We start from the raw sequence: 20,414 nt of genomic DNA, 5'->3' as shown, positions 1-20,414 counted from the left end.
GCTGCTAGGCTTGCAAATCATTTCTTGGGAGTAAGCACTCTTGGAAAGAACGGGGCTTGCTTCTGTGTAATACAGAGATTATGCCGGCATCAGCAAAACAGCTGTTGCGGGCTGGTTCAGGGCACCGCTGCAGTAGGTCATCCCTCTGCTAATCCACTGGTCAGCAGAAAACGGCCAGGACTGAGGCAGGCTGGCACGCGGCTTACAGGTGCTCCCTGCCCGGGCTCAGCAGGTCCCGCATTTGCCGGCTCCCGAATCTGGAAGCGCCAGTAACGCAGGGCGCCCGGGCCTCAACAAAGGCTCGCCTTTGCCAAGCCGCCGGTTGGCGGGGCTTGGCCTCGGCCCTTCGCGTAGCCCGCCAGGCTCATTAATTCATCCAGCCCCCGGGCCTCCCGGGCTTTCTTCCACAACAAGCCCGGAGTCTCCCACTGCGTCGCCCCGACGAGATGGGCTTGATTCGGGTCTCCCCGAAGCATCCATGGACGCCGCAGAAAGCAGGGTGCCACCTCGGGGGGCTCTTCTTCGCCACCGCCGGGCAAGGCTCCTCTTTCAGTCCCGACCCCGGACTCCATTTCCCATTTCGTCTCCTCGGCTGGCTGAGGATGACGATGGGCGCAGCCGTCCAGGGCACCAGGAGAAACGCCGGCGAGGGCAGATGGCCCCATGTAGAGGAGCGGGGGGGGCGCGGAAAGACCCAGCCGCGCCGTGGGGCTTCCGCGGCAGCAAACGCCGCTCCGGGGCGACGGGCGCCCCTCCCGCACAGGCCGCAGCCGCATGCTGCGCGCGCGAGGCTCTCATCACTCCGCTCGAGGAGGAAGAAAAGTAGTCCGGGGCCCCGCCCCGCAGGGCACGCCACCGAGATTGGAAGGGGCGGAGCGACGGGGGGCGGAGGGGTTCGCGGGTGCGAAGTGGTGAGCCGTCCTGAATCACCTTGAGGCTGCGCTGGGCTGGCCGCCGCTCAGAGAGGTGGAGACTCTCCGCGGGAACTGACCTTTGAAAGCCGGGTAGGTACGAGGAAGGCGGCGGCAGGACCGGGCGGGCGCGGGGCAGGGCTCGCCGCGGATCACGCCTAGCCTTTTGCCGCTGCAGTCTTTCGCCTCCCCGAGCGCTGGCTCCGTCTGACTACCGGTCCCATCATCCCCTCCCGGGAGCGCGGTTTTTTCCGTAGGGTGCCCCCGCAGGGGAGAAATTGCAACCCCATGTGCTGGGAGTGGGGAGGAAGAAGGGCGTTAGAGTCCGGCGACTGAGCGGTGCCTGTGGGTGGGGGGATGCTGCATTTTATTTACCGCGTTTGTATCCGACCTTTTGTAACGGGAGCCCGAGGCGGCGTTCCTGTGCTCCCTCCGCCTCCTGCTTTTCGTTGGCGACACGTGCAAGGGCAGCTTTCGCGTGTTTTTTAGGCCGTGCAGGAAGGGAGGCTCTAGTTCTGTAGCCCAAATGGTAATTAACTCAGTACCGCATCTTAAATTAGGTTGCCCCCCCTTGCAGAATGGGAGGGCGGAAATCGGCGAAGCTGGACTCTCTCGTTCCCGCGACGGAGTTGCGTGGGCCGGGCGTTGGGGACGGGGGAACGGCTTGGCACGCGGCCCTTTGTCCGGGGCAACCGCTTCCCCATCCCAGGAAACGAGGGCGGTTCTAGCGCGCGCGCGGCTTTGGAGGCGCGCACGGTCCCGACAGAGCGCGTGCTCGGCCTTGCTTTTTCTTGGGGCCGCTGCATTCAGCCTCGTAGGTTCTCAGCCGGCTGGACTACAATTCCCATGAGCTTTTCCCAGCACCGGCCGGGGATGCTGGAGAGTATTCGGGCCCTTCCCCGTCGAGCGCAGGTTGGGGAAGGCTGGCGCGGGTGCAGGAACCGGGGAACCGGCTGCACCGTCTGGCCTTAGGACGCTCTTGGGCCCCTTCCTTTTTCTCCTTCCCCAGTCTCCCTCAGTCTTCCCCAGTCTCCCCCTTCTTCCAGGCTCCACGTTGGCTTTGTTCCCCCAAAGGCAAAAAGTTTACCCTGGGGTGGGTGTGGGAACCCTTTTCCCGCATACCATCTTAAAAGTGGTGCCTAAGGCCAGAGGTCTGGGTGAACTGAGAAGCCTTGAGTCAGCAGGTCTGCCATTCCAGCAGCTCTTGGTTCTCTGCCAGGGTGGTGGGGGGCAGAGATGGGGCAGGAGAGATCTGGTTGCACTCTGCCCCCTCTGGCCTGCCTTTTCTCCTTGGAAAGGATTTGGGGAGACAGGACCAGACCACGAATCAAGGCAGTCAGGGGCTGTATATCCCTCCCTGCTGCTCTCCGTCCAGTCCCGTGCAAGTGTTACAAAAGGCTTACTCATGGAGCAGGCATACAGTTAACATCCTTGTTCTCCTCTGCTTGGGGCGGAGCGGGGGAGGTTTCCATATTTGCGAGGTGGTATTCTTTAGTCCCTGCTTCCTTTCCTTCTTAGCCTCCTGAAGGTGGGGGCGCTCCTTCAGACAGCGCCATTTGGCCGTGATGTGGCATTTCCAGGGATGATCTTGGTTACTGCAGCATGTGGCCCTTTTTGCAAGACAAAAGTTGAATGAACAAATGGAGCTTTCCCTAATATTTGCATCTGCTGTTAACTGTGGTGAAAAGGCCCGGCTGGGAGGCAAAACTAAACTGTCAAGCTTTCTGAGCCAGAAGCCAAATTCCCTTTTATAGCTGTTGGATGAGGGTTGAATGCTGCAACCTCAGGGTGCTAGTAGCAGCATTCAAGACTTTTTTTAAGGGCCACATGCCAAGAATCTGGGGCAGAGAACATGATGGTGATATGCCTCATCGCACCAGGCAGATTTTCCTATTCATGCAAAGAACTTGGTATGCCTTCTTTGCCAGAGGGGGAGCTACTCAGAAACTATAGATAGCCGATTTTTCATGAGAAATCAGGTTTTTCTTTCCATATCCAAGCCCTCGGAATATTCATAAAGACTTGGAGGGAGGAGTCTGGGTGAGCATTTATGCAGACTGATGGTAGAGTTGTGATGCAATACTCCTTCCTCAGATGAAGGAAGTGAATTAAATTTAAGCAATGCAAGTTCAGATGAAGACTGATATTTCATGCTAAGCTGCAGACTGGCTTTTTAACATAATGCTGGGTTTAGTATTCTTAAGAAAAACCTGCATTTTTAAATTTGGAGCCACCCACTTTCTTTGTGTGCAAGATCCCATGTGATTGGAATGTTTACAAATGTTTTACAGCATTTAATCTGGAACAGTATTATCTAATCTAGTATGATTTTGAAGTTTGTCCCACGATTACTACTTTAACAGACTGCATTTTTTGGCTTGCAGACAAAATAGGTCTCTCAGACTAAGGCTTGTATTGTGGCCTCACAGGACTACAGAAGTTTCCTTTTGTGCAGCTGGATACCCTCTCTGCCCCCCCCGCCCCCCATTAAAACAAGCTGCAGATGCGTTAATTACCACCTGTAACATTTATTTGTGGTAGCAACTGTGGGTGTCTCTTACATATTCATATTCCCAAAATCAATTGGACAGCGTTAAAAGCCTTGCATGAGAGGCACACTTACATATTGCGGATTGCAGGGAAGAAAAATGACAAATCTCTACCTTGCTTCTCAGATTTGTGCTAAACTGACAATAGTTATAATTTTACGAATTGCAGGCTTCCAAACACCCACATTGCAATAAAAATGAACCTGCATCTTTCCTACTAGCGCTTCAGTGTATTTTACCCTGGAAGTGAGCATAGCGAGGCCTCCATAAATGAACCCTGCTTCTTGAAGAACTCTTAAACTACAAAGCCTTAACTGTAAACTCTGGCGTATGTCTTTCACTTCCCCCAAATATGAACTGTTTGAGCTTAGTGATAGAAATTGTGAACAGCTAACATCAATTATTTTCTGTAAATAATTGGAACAAGCAGACAATGTTTTATGTCCCTGCAGAATTTTTGCAGAAAGCTGCCTAGTTAGGGATTCAACTGCATGGGGTTTTCCCGCATGGCATGCAGGAAAGATGCCCTGAGCATCCCTGCCGTTTTGCAAAGCAGTCTCTATTGTGTGGCACTCAGCTGAAAGCAAGCAGCATCTTCAGAGATAGCTTTGACTCAGGCCACAGGGGAGACTGGGAATGTGCTTGGTGGCTTCTCTACTTTAAAGCCAGGCTTGCGAGGGAAGCTGCACGTACCACGGGGTGGAGCTTCTTGCGCTCAAGAGCGGGCAAGCAGTGTCAGAAGCTCCTGGAATGACAGAGATGCAGAGCATTCGCCTTGGATTCAGAAGCAAGAGCAGCTTTCATCTGCCATTTGCTGAGCCCTGTTTATTTTTATTTTATTAATCAAATTTATCACCGCCCATCTCCCAAAAGGGACTTTGGGCAGTTTACAATAAAACATAAATAAAAATATAAAAATATAAAACTGTAAAACGCTATAATACAAAATAAAATAAATATGATAAAAACCTCGATGGCTGGAAGTTCTTTGTGATTTGCAAGCAGAGCAGGGACCTTCTAAGAAACTCACCATCCCCAGGAATGGCTACTCTCTCTCCCGCCCCTGTTTAAACTTGAGAAATCATTAAGTGATGGCTGTTCTTTCATGTGTAAACTCCCCCAGATTGAAATTTGGTGGTTCGCTTTTATGTTAGGAAAAGTATAATAGAATTCTTAAGCGTGTTGTACTAAAAAGTTAGGTGATCTTCTGAAGTAAATCATTAGACTCCTATATGTAATGTGTGCATGCATGCATATGTCTGCTTGTATAGACACGTGCAGTTTGCTGCAAAACAATAGGAGCATCCAGTCTAGAAGTAAAACATTATGTATATCTAGGGGCATTGTTTTGTTTCTCTCTGTTTTGTTAATTCCAAGGCTGAATGGTGATATCTAGGCTGTGTACCAAAATGCCATTTTATGCTTGAGCCTGTTTTGCCATTGGGGTGTATGGAGCTAGCCTTAACCTTGAATCAGATTACTTCATAAAGTTAAATTTAGCAGTTAAGTGAATTTCCCAAATGCTTTGAAAGCAATGCATGTTCATTTTATTATTAGATTTATATCCTGCCTTTATTTTGTGCAACTTGATGCGGCGTTTATTCAAGATTAAATATATACATTAAATATGACTGTTATTATCTTTCCTGGCATAAAATTCTCCCCAAATTTAGCAGCATGTACTCATGTACTTACTCCTGGATTTTCCCAACCTGCTCTTCTCTAGAATTCAGAGTTGTTACTGGTCACGCCAGTGGGAATTTTAAGAGTTACTGGCATAATTATTATTTGCATAGCCCTGTGAAGATTATTTATGTGCACTTAAAAGCTGCCTGCAACAGTTTAACCTGCTGCAGTGCTGCCTTGGAAGCGGTCCCATTTGTATTTTTCCCATAAATAAGCTGCTTCTGCATGGCTAGGTTCCTTGCAAGGTATGAATCATCTTTCTGGAGTTGACTGCTTCAACGGCCCTGCGTTCAGGCAGAAAGGCCTCCGAAGCTAGACCCATGCTTTGCAGAGTCCCCTTTTCGGGAGAGATGGGCGTCGATAGAAATTTGAAAAATAAATAAATAATCCCTAGTCCCATCTGGACTTGGGTCACGGATGTGGACTGGTCCAATGTGGTGCATGGGAAGTAACACGGAATTATAATTCAGAGGAGTAGCTCATTTATGATCCCCCCAGTTCAGTTATGCTAAACAGTGCTCTGCCGCCTTCTTGAGCAAGAGCGGAAGAAGACAGATAATAGGAAACAAGTGTACGATGAGATTGGGACGCGTCTGTTACTTGCTGAACTTTCATAAAACGTTTTATCCTTGAATGCAGAACTGCTATTACGATGGCGAAATGGAGTGCCTAGAGCTCAAAATTCAGAGCTCGGTTTCAGGTTGAAAACACCCCTCCAAATGCCAGAAAGGTCCTGCCCCTCACCCTTGAAATGGAGTATTTCTGAGAATTTTTTGCGTAGAATGTTTAGAAATGGAACGTTTTGCATACCTAGTATCTGCTCTTCAATGTCACTTAATACTGTGACTTTGTATTCTTGCTTTAGATACCAAATCTCAGCAGCCATGTCTACCAGCGATGCTTTCATCCAGACCCAGCAGCTGTACGCTGCCATGGCAGACACGTTCTTGGAACACATGTGCCGACTGGACATTGATTCTTCCCCAATCACTGCGAGAAACACTGGCATTATCTGCACCATTGGTAAGTAGGGATGAGCCCCAAGATGAAGGTTGGCTGGGAAATTCTTGTGTGTTGGCTCAGTTAGAACCATAGAAGCATAGGGTTGGAAGGGACCTTGGAGGTCTTCTTGTCCAACCCCCTGCCCAAGGCAGGAATCCTCATACCATCTTGGACAAATGGTTGTCCAATCTTCTCTTGAAAACCTCCAGCAATGGAGCACCCACAACTCCGGGAGGCTAGCTGTTCCACTGCTTAATAGTCCTCGCTGTCAGGAAATTCCTCCTTATTTCCAGGTTGGATCTCCCTCTGCAGAGCTTCCACACACATAATGTTCGTATAATGAAAATCTGTTTACCTAAGTGACCCCCTATTAGAATCTCTTTCCTGGAATATCTGTAAAATGAACAAATGACATCCCTCTTCAGGAAGTTTGACATGCTGAATGTAACCATTTCTTCATGTAATTTTTTAAATAAGGCAATCTGACACATGTCAAGAAAAGTGAGTTACAAACCTGTGGAGGAAGTGTCTTAACTTGATCAGGAGCAATCTTAGGGGTTTTTAAAATAGTCGCCAGCACATAAAGCCTTTTCTCTGCATTTTAGGTCCGGCTTCTCGGTCAGTAGAAATGCTGAAGGAAATGATTAAATCTGGAATGAACGTTGCCCGTCTCAACTTCTCTCATGGAACTCATGAGGTACAAGTAAACTGGAAGAAAAACATTGCAGTAATTGATGGGAATGGAAAGCCACTTTCTGACATACAAGTGAAATGGCTTAGTAATAAACAGGCAATTCTTAGTCGTCAACATTGATTGTATCACAGACTAATTTTGACCTCCAGATTTAGGCTTGTAGGTTCGGATGTCCTGCTTGATGAAACGATGTCCCTCTTTAGCATCCACATTTATTAGGATTATTTTATAAAGTTCTTTGCCACACACGCATGGCTTAAAGCACTGTTCTCTCCCTTGTCTGGTAAAATGAGACTGAATTATTTCTTAAGGCTAAGGACTCCTGCTGCCTCCTACTGAGTTGACTTAAATGGTCTTCCCTCTAGAGGTCCATCATGGATTGAATTACTTCTAGTTTCAGATGGCAGCAGTGCTCAAATGCTTTGGTTAAACAAATAGAATTGACTAAATGGAATGTGAAATGAGCAGGGCTGACGAAACCTCACATAATAATCTGTACAACTTCTGGACACATAGAAGAAATGTCAGGAGGTCAAAAAAAAAAAACACCCACCCTCCTTCAAGCACAGACTGTTTCAGTACTGAAAGAAAGTTTAGCTGTCATTCCCCTGTTACTAGATCCGGCTGGTGCATGCCTGGCTTATAAATGAGATTTTGAAACACTGCAGATTTGAGGTGGCTGAACCCAATTGTTATGGCAGTTTCGGAGATCTTGCTAAGTGCCAGGCAGGATATGTTAACTGGGCTCCCCAGGACGAGGTCATAAAATTCTAAAGGATCCAAGTCATTACTGAAATGAAAGGGTTTCCAATCTGATACGGTAGCGTATCTGTTTCCAAAATAAGGTTTGGGAATGCTGCCATGGGGATCAGTTCTGTGGCCTTTGAAAAGCAGGGCACTTTAAGGTCACGAGGTGTGGTTTTTTGCAGGAGAGGACAATCCGTCTTCTATAAATAAAGCAGCCTTCTCAGCATTACAGCCGGGTTGGGAGACACCTCTTTTTTCTCATCTGCATCTTTTCTTAAAGGCCACCAGGCTGGCTGCTGTTAGCTTCTAAAAGGTCAAGCTACAGGCCGAACTGTCTTACTAATGGAGTTTCAGTTTAGCACTCAAAGGGCCGTGCCTTTTTCATCTGCCTTTCTTTTTAAAAGGAGCCACCTTCAAGTGCAAGTAAACACCTTCCACCCTCTTCAACTTAATCATAAATTAGTAGACTCTCAGATATATGCTGCGAATTTTAGGTGCCAAAATGCACCCCCCCAAATTGGGTTCAGCTTATCCACATATTGGCTTGTCTGCCAGCATGTAGGGTAATACTTTTTTACAGTACTGGTATATACTTGCAGATAAGCACATCCATGGATAGGCCAACCCACAATTTTTTAACCAAAAATACCACGAAAAATGCACCACCAGCATATAAGCCGATTGTGAAAATTAAAACATGAAAATTACAAGGGCCAGCTTATCCATGGGTGGTGCGTTTTTCATGATACTTTGGTTAAAAATTCAAAGGTCAGCCTATCAAGTGGATGGACTTATCTGCATGCATATACAGTAGTTACCAAATTAAAGCAATCTGTGATTAAGTGATCGCCTTTTTTAAGTCTTTCTCGACTGACTTTAGCAGAGTCTTGGTGCCCCAGTACACAGATGAAATGGTTCTCTAGCTTAATGTTTCTGTTCACAGAAACTTGTCTTGTAGCATCTTAGCTTGTTCTTTAACCCAGAGTTACACCTAGGGCTTGGTCAGTAAGTTCAGAGATAAGTGTAAACCAATCTCTCCCCACCCAAAAAAACCTCAGCCCTGTTGCTTATCGCTTTGTGGTATGGGTTAAAGTTTATGAAATCTTCACTGAAAACTATGTTAGCCACCTCTTGCTACTTGATCAAGAGAACCAAATGCTTCTTGCACAGATAGTCCATGAAGTAGCCTTTGATACCACGGCTGGAATTGCTCTGACTAAACATGAAGGATTTCTCTACAGTGTCTTAAGCTAAACTCACAATTATGATACTGTTTAGATTCAAAGCTTTGATGCCAAATGGCATGCTTAATTTTGCTTATAGGTATTAATGTCTAAAAACTGGGTTCCACAGCTTCCAGTTAAACGGTGTGTCTTGTGGTCTTCCTCAGGCTTAAAACGTTGTTTGGCTGAATTGAAATTGCTATTTGGCAAGATGTCAGTTTAGTTGATGCTTCTTAGCAGCTTAAGACAGCAAGATCAAACTAACCAAGCAGAGTTACTCTTGTCATTTTGTAATCTTTGCATGTTCTTCTCTTTTAGTATCATGCAGGAACAATCAAGAATGTACGAGAAGCTACTGAGAGCTTTGCTTCTGATCCTATTTCCTACAGACCTGTCGCTGTTGCACTGGATACTAAAGGACCTGAGATTCGAACTGGGCTCATCAAGGGGGTAAGTGTGTTTGTTTCTTTGTTGTGATGCTCATTATTGCAGTTTGGATTACTGCTATTTATAGCTGTTTCAGTTCCTGTCGTCTTCTCACCTCCCTTCCAAAGCTGTGTGCCCTTCTATCCAACAGCAGTAAGAGGCTTTCTGAGGGGAAGGTGTTGAGATGCTTATTTGTAATTATATAGCTTCCTGCTGCATTGCCTTCAAAGTATAGCAGAACATGACTTCTCTGAAGCCATTGTACAAGTATTGTTAGAACAGTGAAGTTACTTTTTTCTAAATCATCTTGAGATGTACATATCCTCATACTGTAAATGGATACATGAGTTACCTACCAGAAGGCATTCAGTCCATCAAAGAAGTGGATAGTGGTGGAAGGAATGGCTCAGGATCTTGTTCTGCCAGAACTTCTTGAGGTTCCCTTTTCAGATTGTTCTTGCTCTGGGTATGAGGATCATTGTTCAAAAGAGCAATACTGCCTATCTCCAGTGATTAAGTATACTAGCAGTGGATCACTGAGCAGTTATGTAGTAGAGTTTCCAAGCTTCTCTAAAGCAAGGAGCCATGCAGAAAGAGGAGAGACTATCGATGTTGGCTTTCCACACCTTCTGGAGTTGTGGAAGAGTCGCAGCCATCTGGGTCTTTGAGCTTGGGGCAAGAGAATCTCTTGAGGTAATGCTGTTAACAACTTGATTTATGCTTGTAGAGCGGTACAGCAGAAGTAGAGCTTAAAAAGGGCGCAGCTCTGAAAGTGACCCTCGATGATGCTTTTATGGAGAAGTGTGATGAGCATATATTATGGGTAGACTACAAGAATCTCATCAAGGTTGTGGATATTGGCAGTAAAATCTACGTAGATGATGGCCTTATTTCTCTTCAAGTTAAGGAGAAAGGTAAGTCTGGAAGGCATTCCAGATAATGTACCCAACACCTTAAATAGAAATACATAAATGGACCCATATTTTACAAAGTTCTGCCTGTCCTGTGTGGATCCTACAGACTTTGAATAATTACAGTATCACCACTTAAATCACTTGCAATGATGTAACATTGCTTGATGATCCTCTTAACTCAAAGGCTTATTTAAAACTGGTTATCGATACTGTAACATATATAATAGCAAATCTGACAAAAGATTTCTGTGACGAAAAAATGTGTTAGCCTAAAAGCATTAAAGTTGATGTTTCAAATCCTATGCAGGCACCGACTATGTCATGACTGAAGTTGAGAATGGCGGGATGTTAGGTAGCAAAAAAGGTGTGAACTTACCTGGTGCTGCAGTAGATCTTCCTGCTGTTTCTGAGAAGGATGTCAAGGATCTCAAGTTTGGTGTCGAGCAGGACGTGGACATGGTTTTTGCTTCCTTCATCCGTAAAGCATCTGACGTTCATGCTGTCAGGAAGGTGCTGGGGGAGAAGGGAAAGAACATCAAGATCATCAGCAAGATTGAAAACCATGAGGGAGTGCACAGGTGAGCTGGCCAGTGAAGTCATACCTGAGGGTCATTTCATTCCGGCCTCGCTGTGGTTCCTTCTGGCTTTTGTTTCACGATAGAATATTTATCCTAAAAACTGAACTGCATGGAAATGGGCCTTTTAAAATTGCTTGTCACTCTGCTGCCCTTCCTTTAAAATGTCACAACTTCCCTGCTGAAGGGTGGAGGTGAAATGCAGCAGACTTACCTTTTTTCTGGTTGGATACTAACTGATGAATATAGTTAAAGCAGCCTTGTTAACAGGACTGGCAACTCTGCCCTTTTTTCCCCCACGTGGTTGTCCTTGCCCCCCCCCCCTCTCCCGCCAGCCTTACTTTCCCATAGTATATAATCCTTCCCTCTTTGCTTTTCAGATTTGATGAAATCCTGGAAGCTAGTGATGGAATCATGGTAGCCCGGGGTGATCTTGGTATTGAGATTCCAGCTGAAAAAGTCTTCCTTGCCCAGAAAATGATGATTGGCCGATGCAACCGAGCCGGCAAGCCTATTATCTGTGCTACTCAGGTATTCAAAGAGTTGACTCAGAGCAAAGTCACTTAAGAGCTCTACAGCATGAGACTGCTCAGCAATTCTTAATATGACGTCTTGTGCCAGTATCATTAAGAGAAATTAAAGTGGACACTTTTTAGTGGGATGCCTGAAATAGTCAAAGGTTACTATGAAAGCTTGACTGGAATTGTTCTTGAAGCATCCTACAGGTTAGTCTAGAACTAAAGATTGGAACTTGACTAAAATTGGGATTGTTGTTGATGCCTAACAGAGCATCGTTAGATTTTTACAGTCTCCTAAATTAGTTAGCTGAAAGTTTTTTGGGGAGAAAGGCCACTTGTTGACAGCAAAATCCTGAAGAAACCTGAGGGGACTGGATTCCTGATCTGCTTAATAGCAAACTGTTGGACTGGCAGGGAAATAATGCTTGGATGGCAGACCACTAGGGCACCCCCAAGCTGGAGGCTAATTCAGGAATTAAAACAAAGAATATCCAACCTTGTCCCAAGGTATCCACGATGTTACCAGGAGCTGTAACTCAGCTTCAAAGAGGGGTAAAAATAAAGTAGTGATAGCACCTGGGGCAGGCATGCTAACAGGTTTAACAATATTAAACTATGTGGAAGAAGCCCCACTGTTAACAGTAAGGTGATTCACTTTAAATTTAGTTAGAATTGCAATTTTAGCTAAGGGCTCTTAGATGGACTATAAACTTTGAGATTGTGTTTCTTCAGCAGAACTTTAGAGTTGGTTTGAAGCTGGATAAGTTACAGCTTTCATTGCAAGATAGTTTAAATAAGGTGGTTTGTCCTGAAGTGAAGCAAGTAACTTTCATTTTTCGGCCAGATGTTGGAGAGCATGATCAAGAAGCCCCGTCCCACACGTGCCGAAGGGAGCGACGTAGCAAATGCCGTGCTTGACGGAGCTGACTGTATCATGCTGTCTGGAGAAACTGCCAAAGGAGATTATCCCCTGGAGGCTGTCCGGATGCAGCACCTTGTAAGTTTGCCCTTCAGCAGTAATCCTGGCCTGCTTAGAAACATTGGCTCTACCTCCCAGTGGCCCCTTCCAGCAAATCATTTTCTAGGCTAGTAGCTAGCTCAGTAATTTATCCACAATAAGTGGTGGTGCTTCCCACTGGCCCATCCACCCAGCTTAGTGTCCTCCACCTATGTGAAAATTGAAGTATAGCATATCTGGAGAGCACCATGTTTGGAGAAGACAGAGGCGTTCTTATGGTCATGCAGGTGTAACGTCTGGACTGGGGATCTAGTAGATTTGCAAAACCTGAGATCTTTCCTTCTCTCCCTCGGGTTGCCTAAGCTGTCCAGATCCCTCATGTTCCTCTGTAAGGTCTTCCCTGGGACCTCTCTTGAAATAAGAACAGAATTGGCCTGGTGCCTTGCATGTTACTTCCATTGTTCCATTATCTGGGGCTTAAAAGTAGCTTGGCTTCTTTCTGTCAAATGGGGGTGGGAGGAAGTCCACAGCGTGGAAATACGTGAGTCTGAACCCCAAACCCAGTTTCAGCGAAGAGCAAAATATCTGCCTTGGCCCTAGAACTTCCAGGTGGTGGGGGACTGGGTGGTCCCTTTGATTGTGGTTCTGCTGAACTGTTGTGCCCTTGGCTAGTGTTTAATTTACAAAGTGCATGACTGACCTTACAAACTGCCAGAGAACTCTCTGATCTGCTTTGGAATTCCATAGTTTCCCACTGATAACCTAGCAACAAATACCAGAATTAAGGCACTGATTGCGTTGGCTGTTTTGCTGTGGATTACAACAGCCTTATAACCTACTAGTGTCAGCTGCAGTTCAGGTCAGTTAGCTTACTCAAAAGAGCTCTCCTGCACTGGAAGGATGCTAACGCTACATCTTGGCTTGGACTTAATTCCTTTGGTAATTTCGTGTCCGTAATCAGACCAAAGATGTCTGTCCCTGTGGCATAAAAGCATGATTATGTTGTCCTACTAATCCTCCAAAGCCCTCTTCATTTGAATGAGCAAAGGGATTGATTGTGCTCTTAACGCAATAGCTTTCCACAGCACCAGTATCTTCCTGTCTGCTTTTAAATCCTTTAGAACCAGTCAATAGGCTGGATGAAATTTAGGGGGGTTAGTCAGCGCCCACCTAACTGGCACAAAAAGCAGTTCTTCCCAAACGAGCGAGGATTGATTCAGACATTCCTTGCCCTGCCCAGAATTAAGTACGTAGCAGATGTGCTTTCTAACAGTACATAGAGATAAAATTTAAAATAAAGCCTTCCTGTTCATCTCTACTTTGAGAAATTCACCCGAAGATCCTAAAAGTCCTCAAGATTTGTCAGCGTGTGTTAAATTTAACTGATTTTTTAAAAAAAATTAAAGCAGCGTCCTAGTTGGCATGACTGCCCAGAGTCTTCATAGTACGGGTTGGGCGGGGAGAAATATGAAAATAAACAAAAAAAACAAATTCAATCATGTTTGCTGTAAGTATTGTAGGAGAGTTGCGTGCTTGGAGACAGTTCTTCCTGATGCCTCCGTTTTCAGGATGTAAATGCTCACCAGCCCTCAAATTACAGTATCTTGAAATAAGGGAAGGGAAGACCAGCCTGATTTTGGGCTTGAATCATATTCGAAACCCTTAGGCTTCCAGGAGTTGTAAAAGCATTCTTGAATTGTAATCAGAACATGCTTTTCCTAGGATAACAGTCTTAAATAAAGAGGAATTTTGTCTTTATGGGGGAGCCTTCCCTACTATTAGCCTCCATCTCTAGTCTGGAGCCAGACACACATTTACGACCTCAACTTTGAGAACAGATCTGCTGCTGTAACAGATGCCCAGAAGAGTTTCAGGTTGCATTTGCTTCTGCTGAGACTAACCATCTATATAATGGTGGGTTTCTGGCTTTGTACCGTCTTCCCTGTCTATGTAAAATTCACATAATCTTGCTTCTTGGGGGCTAAGGAACAGGAAAATGTGTAATTTTAAAAATTGGGTTATGTTGCTTTCCCTAATGTTGCAAATAATTCCATTGGATCTTACCATCCTAACTGATATTCTGGAATGCGTAGATCTCTGCATGCTTAAAAAATGCTACCTAAGTCTCAACTTTGGCTGGGAAAAACACAGATAGGCTAATTCCTAAAATGGGACATACAAGTTCTGTGCATCTTTGCTTGAAAATGAATTTTCTTGACGTTAACTGTTACTTTCAGCAAAGCCTGCATAAGCATTTTAAGCATGGAACATACATGCCATTTGAACTCAGGAAAATGATCGCTTGAATGCTGCACTGGGTAACCTAAGGGAAATATCCGGGTTTGGGCAAGTTCTTAAACAACAGCTGGTCAGTTGTAAGTGGAACTTCTACAGCCAAATGAGAGACTTGGTTTTCTGTCAAAAATTAGGGTGGTGCAGCAACAGGGCCACCAAACCCCAGCAATTTTTAAAAATATCTGTTCAGTGGCACGCTGATGTTGGGTCTGCCCTGAATCCTTCTGATTTAGTTAATTTCTTTGGTAGATATGAGCAGCTTGTCTCTCTTCAGCTTTGCCTGAACTATATCCCACTTGCGAATGCTGATTGTTGCTGTGGTGGTGGTTTTAACGTGGGAAACCGGATGCTGCCTCACCCTAATTGTCGCCATGCATGCAAGCCTGTGAAATAAGCAATTAACTCTCTTTGCATGTTAACGTGATCATATTACTCGGTATATCTCTTTCCTTTCTGTGTTGCTTTTCCCCCCTCCCTCCCTCCCTCCCTCTCGCTCTGGCCTGCAGATAGCTCGGGAGGCCGAGGCCGCAATCTTTCACCGCCAGCTGTTTGAAGAACTTTTCCGCCACACTTCCAACAACAGAGATCCTTCCGACGCCATGGCAGTAGGCGCTGTGGAGGCCTCTTTTAAGTGCTTAGCTTCAGCTCTGATAGTTTTGACAGAAACCGGCAGGTAGGGCTCAAAGCTAGCCAGCCAAAGCAGGGTCGGTTAGAGAATTTGTAACTCATGGTAAAGGTGCTCTGAAAGACCAGGCTTCGTGCCAGTAGGTTCTCCCACACTGTAGAAAGTGCCAGCCTGTCTCCACCTCACTAACTAAGCAGGATTCGAGGTAGGTCGAAGCAGACTCAGAGAGACTGGCAGTTGTGCATGAAGGAATCCACGGGCCCCTGGCAGAACGGAGCAGGGTGATGTGGCCACTCTTCTACCAGGAGAGTCCAGGCGGTGGGCGCAGACCAAGGGAGCCCAGGCTCTCTCCTCATCCTTATCGAGGATGACCATCCCCAGCAAGATGCTCGGCTGGTTTCTGCCTTGGCTGCCTCCACTCTGGCTCTCCGCTCAGCCCAGCACCCTGCCTCCATTCACTCTGGCCACTAGCGATGCCCGGCGCCACCCGAACGCCGTCACCCGAACGCCTGTTGCTCTTATAGATTGCTCGCGAAGCAGAGGCAGCCATCTTTCACAGGCAATTGTTTGAAGAGCTCCGCCGGCTGGCCCCCCTGAACCGAGACCCTACGGAAGCCGCTGCCGTGGGTGCCGTGGAAGCCTCCTTCAAGTGCTGCAGCGGAGCCATCATTGTGCTCACCAAGTCTGGAAGGTAGGAGGCGGCAGGCGCGTGGACGCCCTCAGGCAGCCGGAAAACCGAGACGCGCCCTGCTTCCGAGTCTCCCCCCCCTCCCGAGCAGAATGGTTTTCAGCCTCTGGATGGACGTGCTGCCGAGGCAGCCCTCGACTAGGTCTTTCCAGGCCGGGAGCTGCGTAGCCAGCAGTCCTCAAGCGTCACAGCACCGCTCTGAACTGAACCACCTCTGCTGGGGTTGGACAAGAAAATAAATGTGCCACTTTCCGTAATTACGTTAGCATATCGCAGGCTTCTCGGGCATTAGCAGTGAAGCAGCCACTGGCTGCAGGCTTCTACAGACCAGAGGAGAGGCGAAGCCCATCGGGAATTTTCACCAGGCTCCCGCTTTGCCTGGGCGGGTCTTACCAGCTTTACCAAAAGTGAGGGCGCTTTCCCGTTGGGCATAATCCTCCAGCAAGTTTGAGAACACCTGCCTTAGTGGGAAAGTTGCTGTGGGGGGGGGGGGGGGTTATTGGGTGGGCAATGCCTGGTGCTCATTCTGAATGGAAATACGGAGTCCAAATGGTAAGTGTGGCTTCTGGTATGTTTAGTGCAGTGTTTCTCAACCTTGGCAGCTTGAAGATGCGTGGACTTCAACTCCCAGAATTCCCCAGCCAGCCTTGCTGGCTGGGGAATTCTGGGAGTTGAAGTCCACGCATCTTCAAGCTGCCAAGGTTGAGAAACACTGGTTTAGCGTGATCAATAAATCTCAAAGATGCTTGAGGATCAGGTGGAGCCGCAGTTACTGTGCTGCACACGGCAGTGGCTGTGTAATACACTCCAAAAAGAGTAATTGAAACTTAACTGTGTTTGATCTCATTCTTAACAGTACTCAGCTGGGCTTGCACACTGAAACGGTGGGTTTTCTTGTGATTCAGTGTGTTATGGGAACCGGGCCATCATACTAAGCCATGGTGTTTACTTGAACGTGGTGTGTTACACAAACAGGACAGTGGCTTTGTTACCCCAGGTTTAGCATGCCGTGCAACTGACAGCAAGTCTGCTGTTCGTTTATATCTCTGTTGAAGCCGCAAAAGTGAATTTGTTTTCTGCAGATCAGACCAGTAGGCCTGCTTTGTTTGCAGCTAAAATCAATGCAGAGTTCTAAAACCTGTGGACTCTCCAAAACACAGGATTATCTGAAAAAGACACCATTTTTGCAGCTGCGGAATATGCATCTGAAGGAAATAAAGGAAAAGAAGCTACTGAAATGAGCGGGCCATTATATTGACACCTGCCTAGAATACCCTGTGAAATTAGAACATATTTCCTGCTAAACCGTTCATAACTGCTCATACTGCAAAGGGCTCCTACCTTCCATTTGCTTGGCCATTTGGAAAGGTTGTGTTTTGCAAATGTAACTTAGTTCTGGCTTGTGTTTCACCTAAGAATACTCCTGTAAATGCCTTCAACCTCTTAGAAGATTTCTGATACCAAGTTGCCTCGTTGCAAATGCTGAATGCTTGGTGTCGAGCAAAACACGAAAAGCCGACGATGTTCTGTTTAGGCCAGACATTTTATTGAATGTGCCAACCGGCAGATTGTTTCTTTCTGGGAACCGATGCTTTTAAGTAACACTGGAGCCTGCCGAAATCATGATGTGCATATATTAATCTCAGGATGCATCTTCTTAATGAAGAAGGTAGACTTTGGTCTTGCTCCCTTTTTAGGAACCATAGGTTCTCAACTACATCACTGTCCTGGCCAGTACCTTGAGGGACTTAACTGCATGTCCCTTGTTAAAAGGGCTGACTAGGAGTAGTTCCCTGATTTACTCATCCGAGTTGGTGAGCACAATGATTTTACTGTTCAACCAGATGGTTGGCGATGTTAGTAGCATCACCTTCCTAGATCCATCTTTTTTGTGCCTTGTTCCCTCTATACTCACAAATTTTGGTATGGCAGCCCTGCAGAGCAGCTATGTTTCTGCCCCAGTGTTCATGTTTGCTAATTCAAATGATTCCCAGTAAACAATACTCAGTTGTTTTAGAGAAATTTCTAACTCTGTTCTTGTCAGTTTGCAAGAACTTGTGATGTCTTGCCCTTTGGGCCATTGAGAAATCAAGCACAAAACACACTTCCTACTGTCTTTCTGTGTGAATGACCTCCTCTTGGACCTCAGGCTAAGAGCCCCACCAGGAGGGCCTCCGAAGGCAGCATTTGCAGACTCCGTTTTTTCCCCATCCTTTGTGTTCCCTGTTCTAAAACAAAATTGGACCTGTAGAATTGTGTGTATTCAAGTTAGCTGGCAGTGATGGAGGAGATGATGAAGCGTCCCAAATCTTTTCCAGGTCTGCCCACCTGGTGTCCAGATACCGACCACGTGCCCCCATCATAGCTGTGACCCGTAATGCTCAAACGGCCCGCCAGGCCCACCTTTACCGTGGCATTTTCCCCGTACTGTGCAAGGAGGCAGCCCTGGATGCTTGGGCTGAAGATGTTGACCTCCGCGTCAACTTGGGCATGAATGTTGGTAAGAAGTCATTTGGAATCTGGGTTTCCTTCCTGTAAAATCAGCATGGAAGCAAAAGTGAGCTGATGCATTTCCCAGAAACTGGTAACATCTGGTGCTGTGCACCACGTTAGGCACACTCCGGTATTAGAACTGATGTGCCCAGCCTTGGGTGTTACAAGTTCAGCTGTTCCTGTCATCTTAGAGATCAGAGGGGAATGTCCACCAGTCTGCACGGTAGCAGCAGTACAAGCTCCTTACTCTTTGAGGATCATGCTTTCTCATTTTTTTCTTTTTTGTCCCTTTCCAGGTAAAGCTCGTAGATTCTTCAAGTCAGGGGATCTGGTCATAGTGCTTACTGGTTGGCGCCCTGGATCTGGTTACACCAACACCATGCGTGTAGTGCCTGTTCCATAAAATGGATCTCAGTGACGATCGCCCCCTCCTCCCGTCTCGCCACCTTTCCCTCTTGCATTAGACCAGTAACTGCTTGCAATATTATTCTTGTCTGTAGAGCGGATAGTGACTGCCCTAAGCCATCAAGTGCAGTAACTGGGGGAAAAGAGACTTCAATTTAGAAATACTTGAAATAGTTTGGTAAGTGGAACCTCTCCCCTTTTTCCTTTGCCCTGGGCTATCCTGCCTTCTGTGTTAGGAGCCGGTATAATCCAGCAGCCCAGGTTGCCCAGTTTCTCTTCTGTAGCTGTCTACTCTGCAGGGAAACTAGGAATCTTGGTTTGCTTAACTGGTATGGTGTTTTAGGCAAAGGCTGGATGCCGCACTTGCCCTCCCACCCTCCCCTCTATGTTAAGTCTTGTGTTGCCAGCACTCTGCCAAAACACGCCACTCGGGAGCTCTGCTACATTGTCGCTCGCTCGATCTTGTGGCGCCTCGCTAGTCCTTGCTGTGTTCCTGTGATACACAGGAGTGCTTGTTCCATCGTAACCCATGACGCACATCACTTGACCAGATCAACACACACTCCAGTAGGGGTTGACCCGAGCAACCTATCCCATCCCTTGGAAGTTTTAGAAAGCAAATCTAAACCTCCCGTTTCTCCTTGCCAATAGAACTGAGGGACATCAGAGAGTGTTTTTTCAGGGTGGGTTGGTTCAGGAATAGATTGCTCTGGTTTTGACAGCATAGGAAGAATTGGGGAAAACAGATTTTGCTCATGAGACTTGCACGGGCGAGCCAGGCCGTTGAAATAGTTCCCGTCAGCGCACTCCCTGCAACTGAAGCTACCACGAGTTGCTTGTGCTCCTGTTGTTGAGCTGTCTTGTGTTCAGGTGGAGTCATGCTTCCTGACAGTGCACTCTGTAAATCTATATACATTACCTGCTGTTAAGAGGTATCAGGTTGTCAGATACCACTTCATACATCAATAAAGCAGAGTTCCAAACCCATCGTTTCTTCTTCTTTCAAGGTTACAAAGCCACAGCTGGGTACTACACTTGTACTGTGCTGTGCAAAAAGTATGAACCAGGGAGGGACTGGAAATGGTGTGGCTAGCTGATTAAGCAAGTACCATCCTGAAACAGCCTTTGTTTCAAGTGATATTAAAATACTATTTCCATTCTTCTGCAATAATGGTAGAAATTGGGTCCAATGTCTTTCAGGCATCAAGTAACAGTAAATAGGTACAAAAATATGTCCTCTAACAGTTGCTGAAAAAGGGAAGGGTTTATCTGTTCTTGGCTGCAATTGGCAGCTAAGATTAGTAAAACGATCAATGCAAATACAGTACAAACATTTCAATAAAACTAATTCACAGACTCCCAGCAGATACTTTGACCTCCAAGTTCTGGAATGCAGCCATGTCATTGGGGCCTTGCAAAGGATGTCTGAGCAAACGTGTGTATGAAAAGCTGTAGAATCTTTTGCACAAAAGGGAAGCATGTTGAGTACATATCTGTGTTACTAAAAACTATATAACAGCTGGAATGCACATGATTGCTAGAAAGGTACAGCAGTTTGAACTGCAGAATATCTGATCAGAACTGAACCTGTCCAGGACTTGATATAATGGCTTTCCCCCACTTCCCTGTGGAATGCAATTTAATTGCTTGGCATTAATAGGTAAAGTAGGTTTGTCTAGTTGGGCTGTTCAGTGCTTTGGATTTG

General features: G+C 46.3%; 1 protein-coding gene across 2 annotated transcripts; it reads left to right on the top strand.

The window, feature by feature from the left end:
- The first annotated feature begins 882 nt into the window (after positions 1 to 882).
- PKM (pyruvate kinase M1/2) lies at positions 883 to 19,694 on the top strand. Of its 2 annotated transcripts, none has more exons than XM_063314492.1 (11): positions 883 to 1,004; positions 6,012 to 6,169; positions 6,754 to 6,845; positions 9,131 to 9,262; positions 9,966 to 10,152; positions 10,460 to 10,730; positions 11,108 to 11,258; positions 12,090 to 12,242; positions 15,648 to 15,814; positions 18,130 to 18,311; positions 18,601 to 19,694. In XM_063314492.1, exons 2-11 carry the CDS (start codon positions 6,031 to 6,033, stop codon positions 18,705 to 18,707), a joined length of 1,581 nt encoding a protein of 526 aa, XP_063170562.1. In that variant the 5' UTR covers positions 883 to 1,004; positions 6,012 to 6,030; the 3' UTR covers positions 18,708 to 19,694. The 2 variants fall into 2 exon arrangements, with proteins under 2 accessions (XP_063170562.1, XP_063170563.1); XM_063314493.1 differs by lacking the exon at positions 15,648 to 15,814 and adding an exon at positions 15,005 to 15,171.
- Positions 19,695 to 20,414: the final 720 nt, after the last annotated feature.

The sequence above is a fragment of the Candoia aspera genome, chromosome 13 (assembly GCF_035149785.1).
Source record: "Candoia aspera isolate rCanAsp1 chromosome 13, rCanAsp1.hap2, whole genome shotgun sequence".
Classification (NCBI taxonomy): Eukaryota; Metazoa; Chordata; class Lepidosauria; order Squamata; family Boidae; genus Candoia; species Candoia aspera.
Note: the sequence above shows the minus strand (reverse complement) of the source record. Positions and strands in the feature narration are given on the sequence as shown.

What these genes read in the sequence shown, in the direction of transcription:
- PKM (XM_063314492.1), top strand. Translation starts at nt 6,031, where the DNA reads ATGTCTACCAGCGATGCTTTCATCCAGACCCAGCAGCTGTACGCTGCC. An exon ending in CTGTCCGGATGCAGCACCTT is followed by an intron (nt 12,243 to 15,647) that starts GTAAGTTTGCCC and finishes TTGCTCTTATAG; the next exon opens with ATTGCTCGCGAAGCAGAGGC. An exon ending in CAACTTGGGCATGAATGTTG is followed by an intron (nt 18,312 to 18,600) that starts GTAAGAAGTCAT and finishes GTCCCTTTCCAG; the next exon opens with GTAAAGCTCGTAGATTCTTC.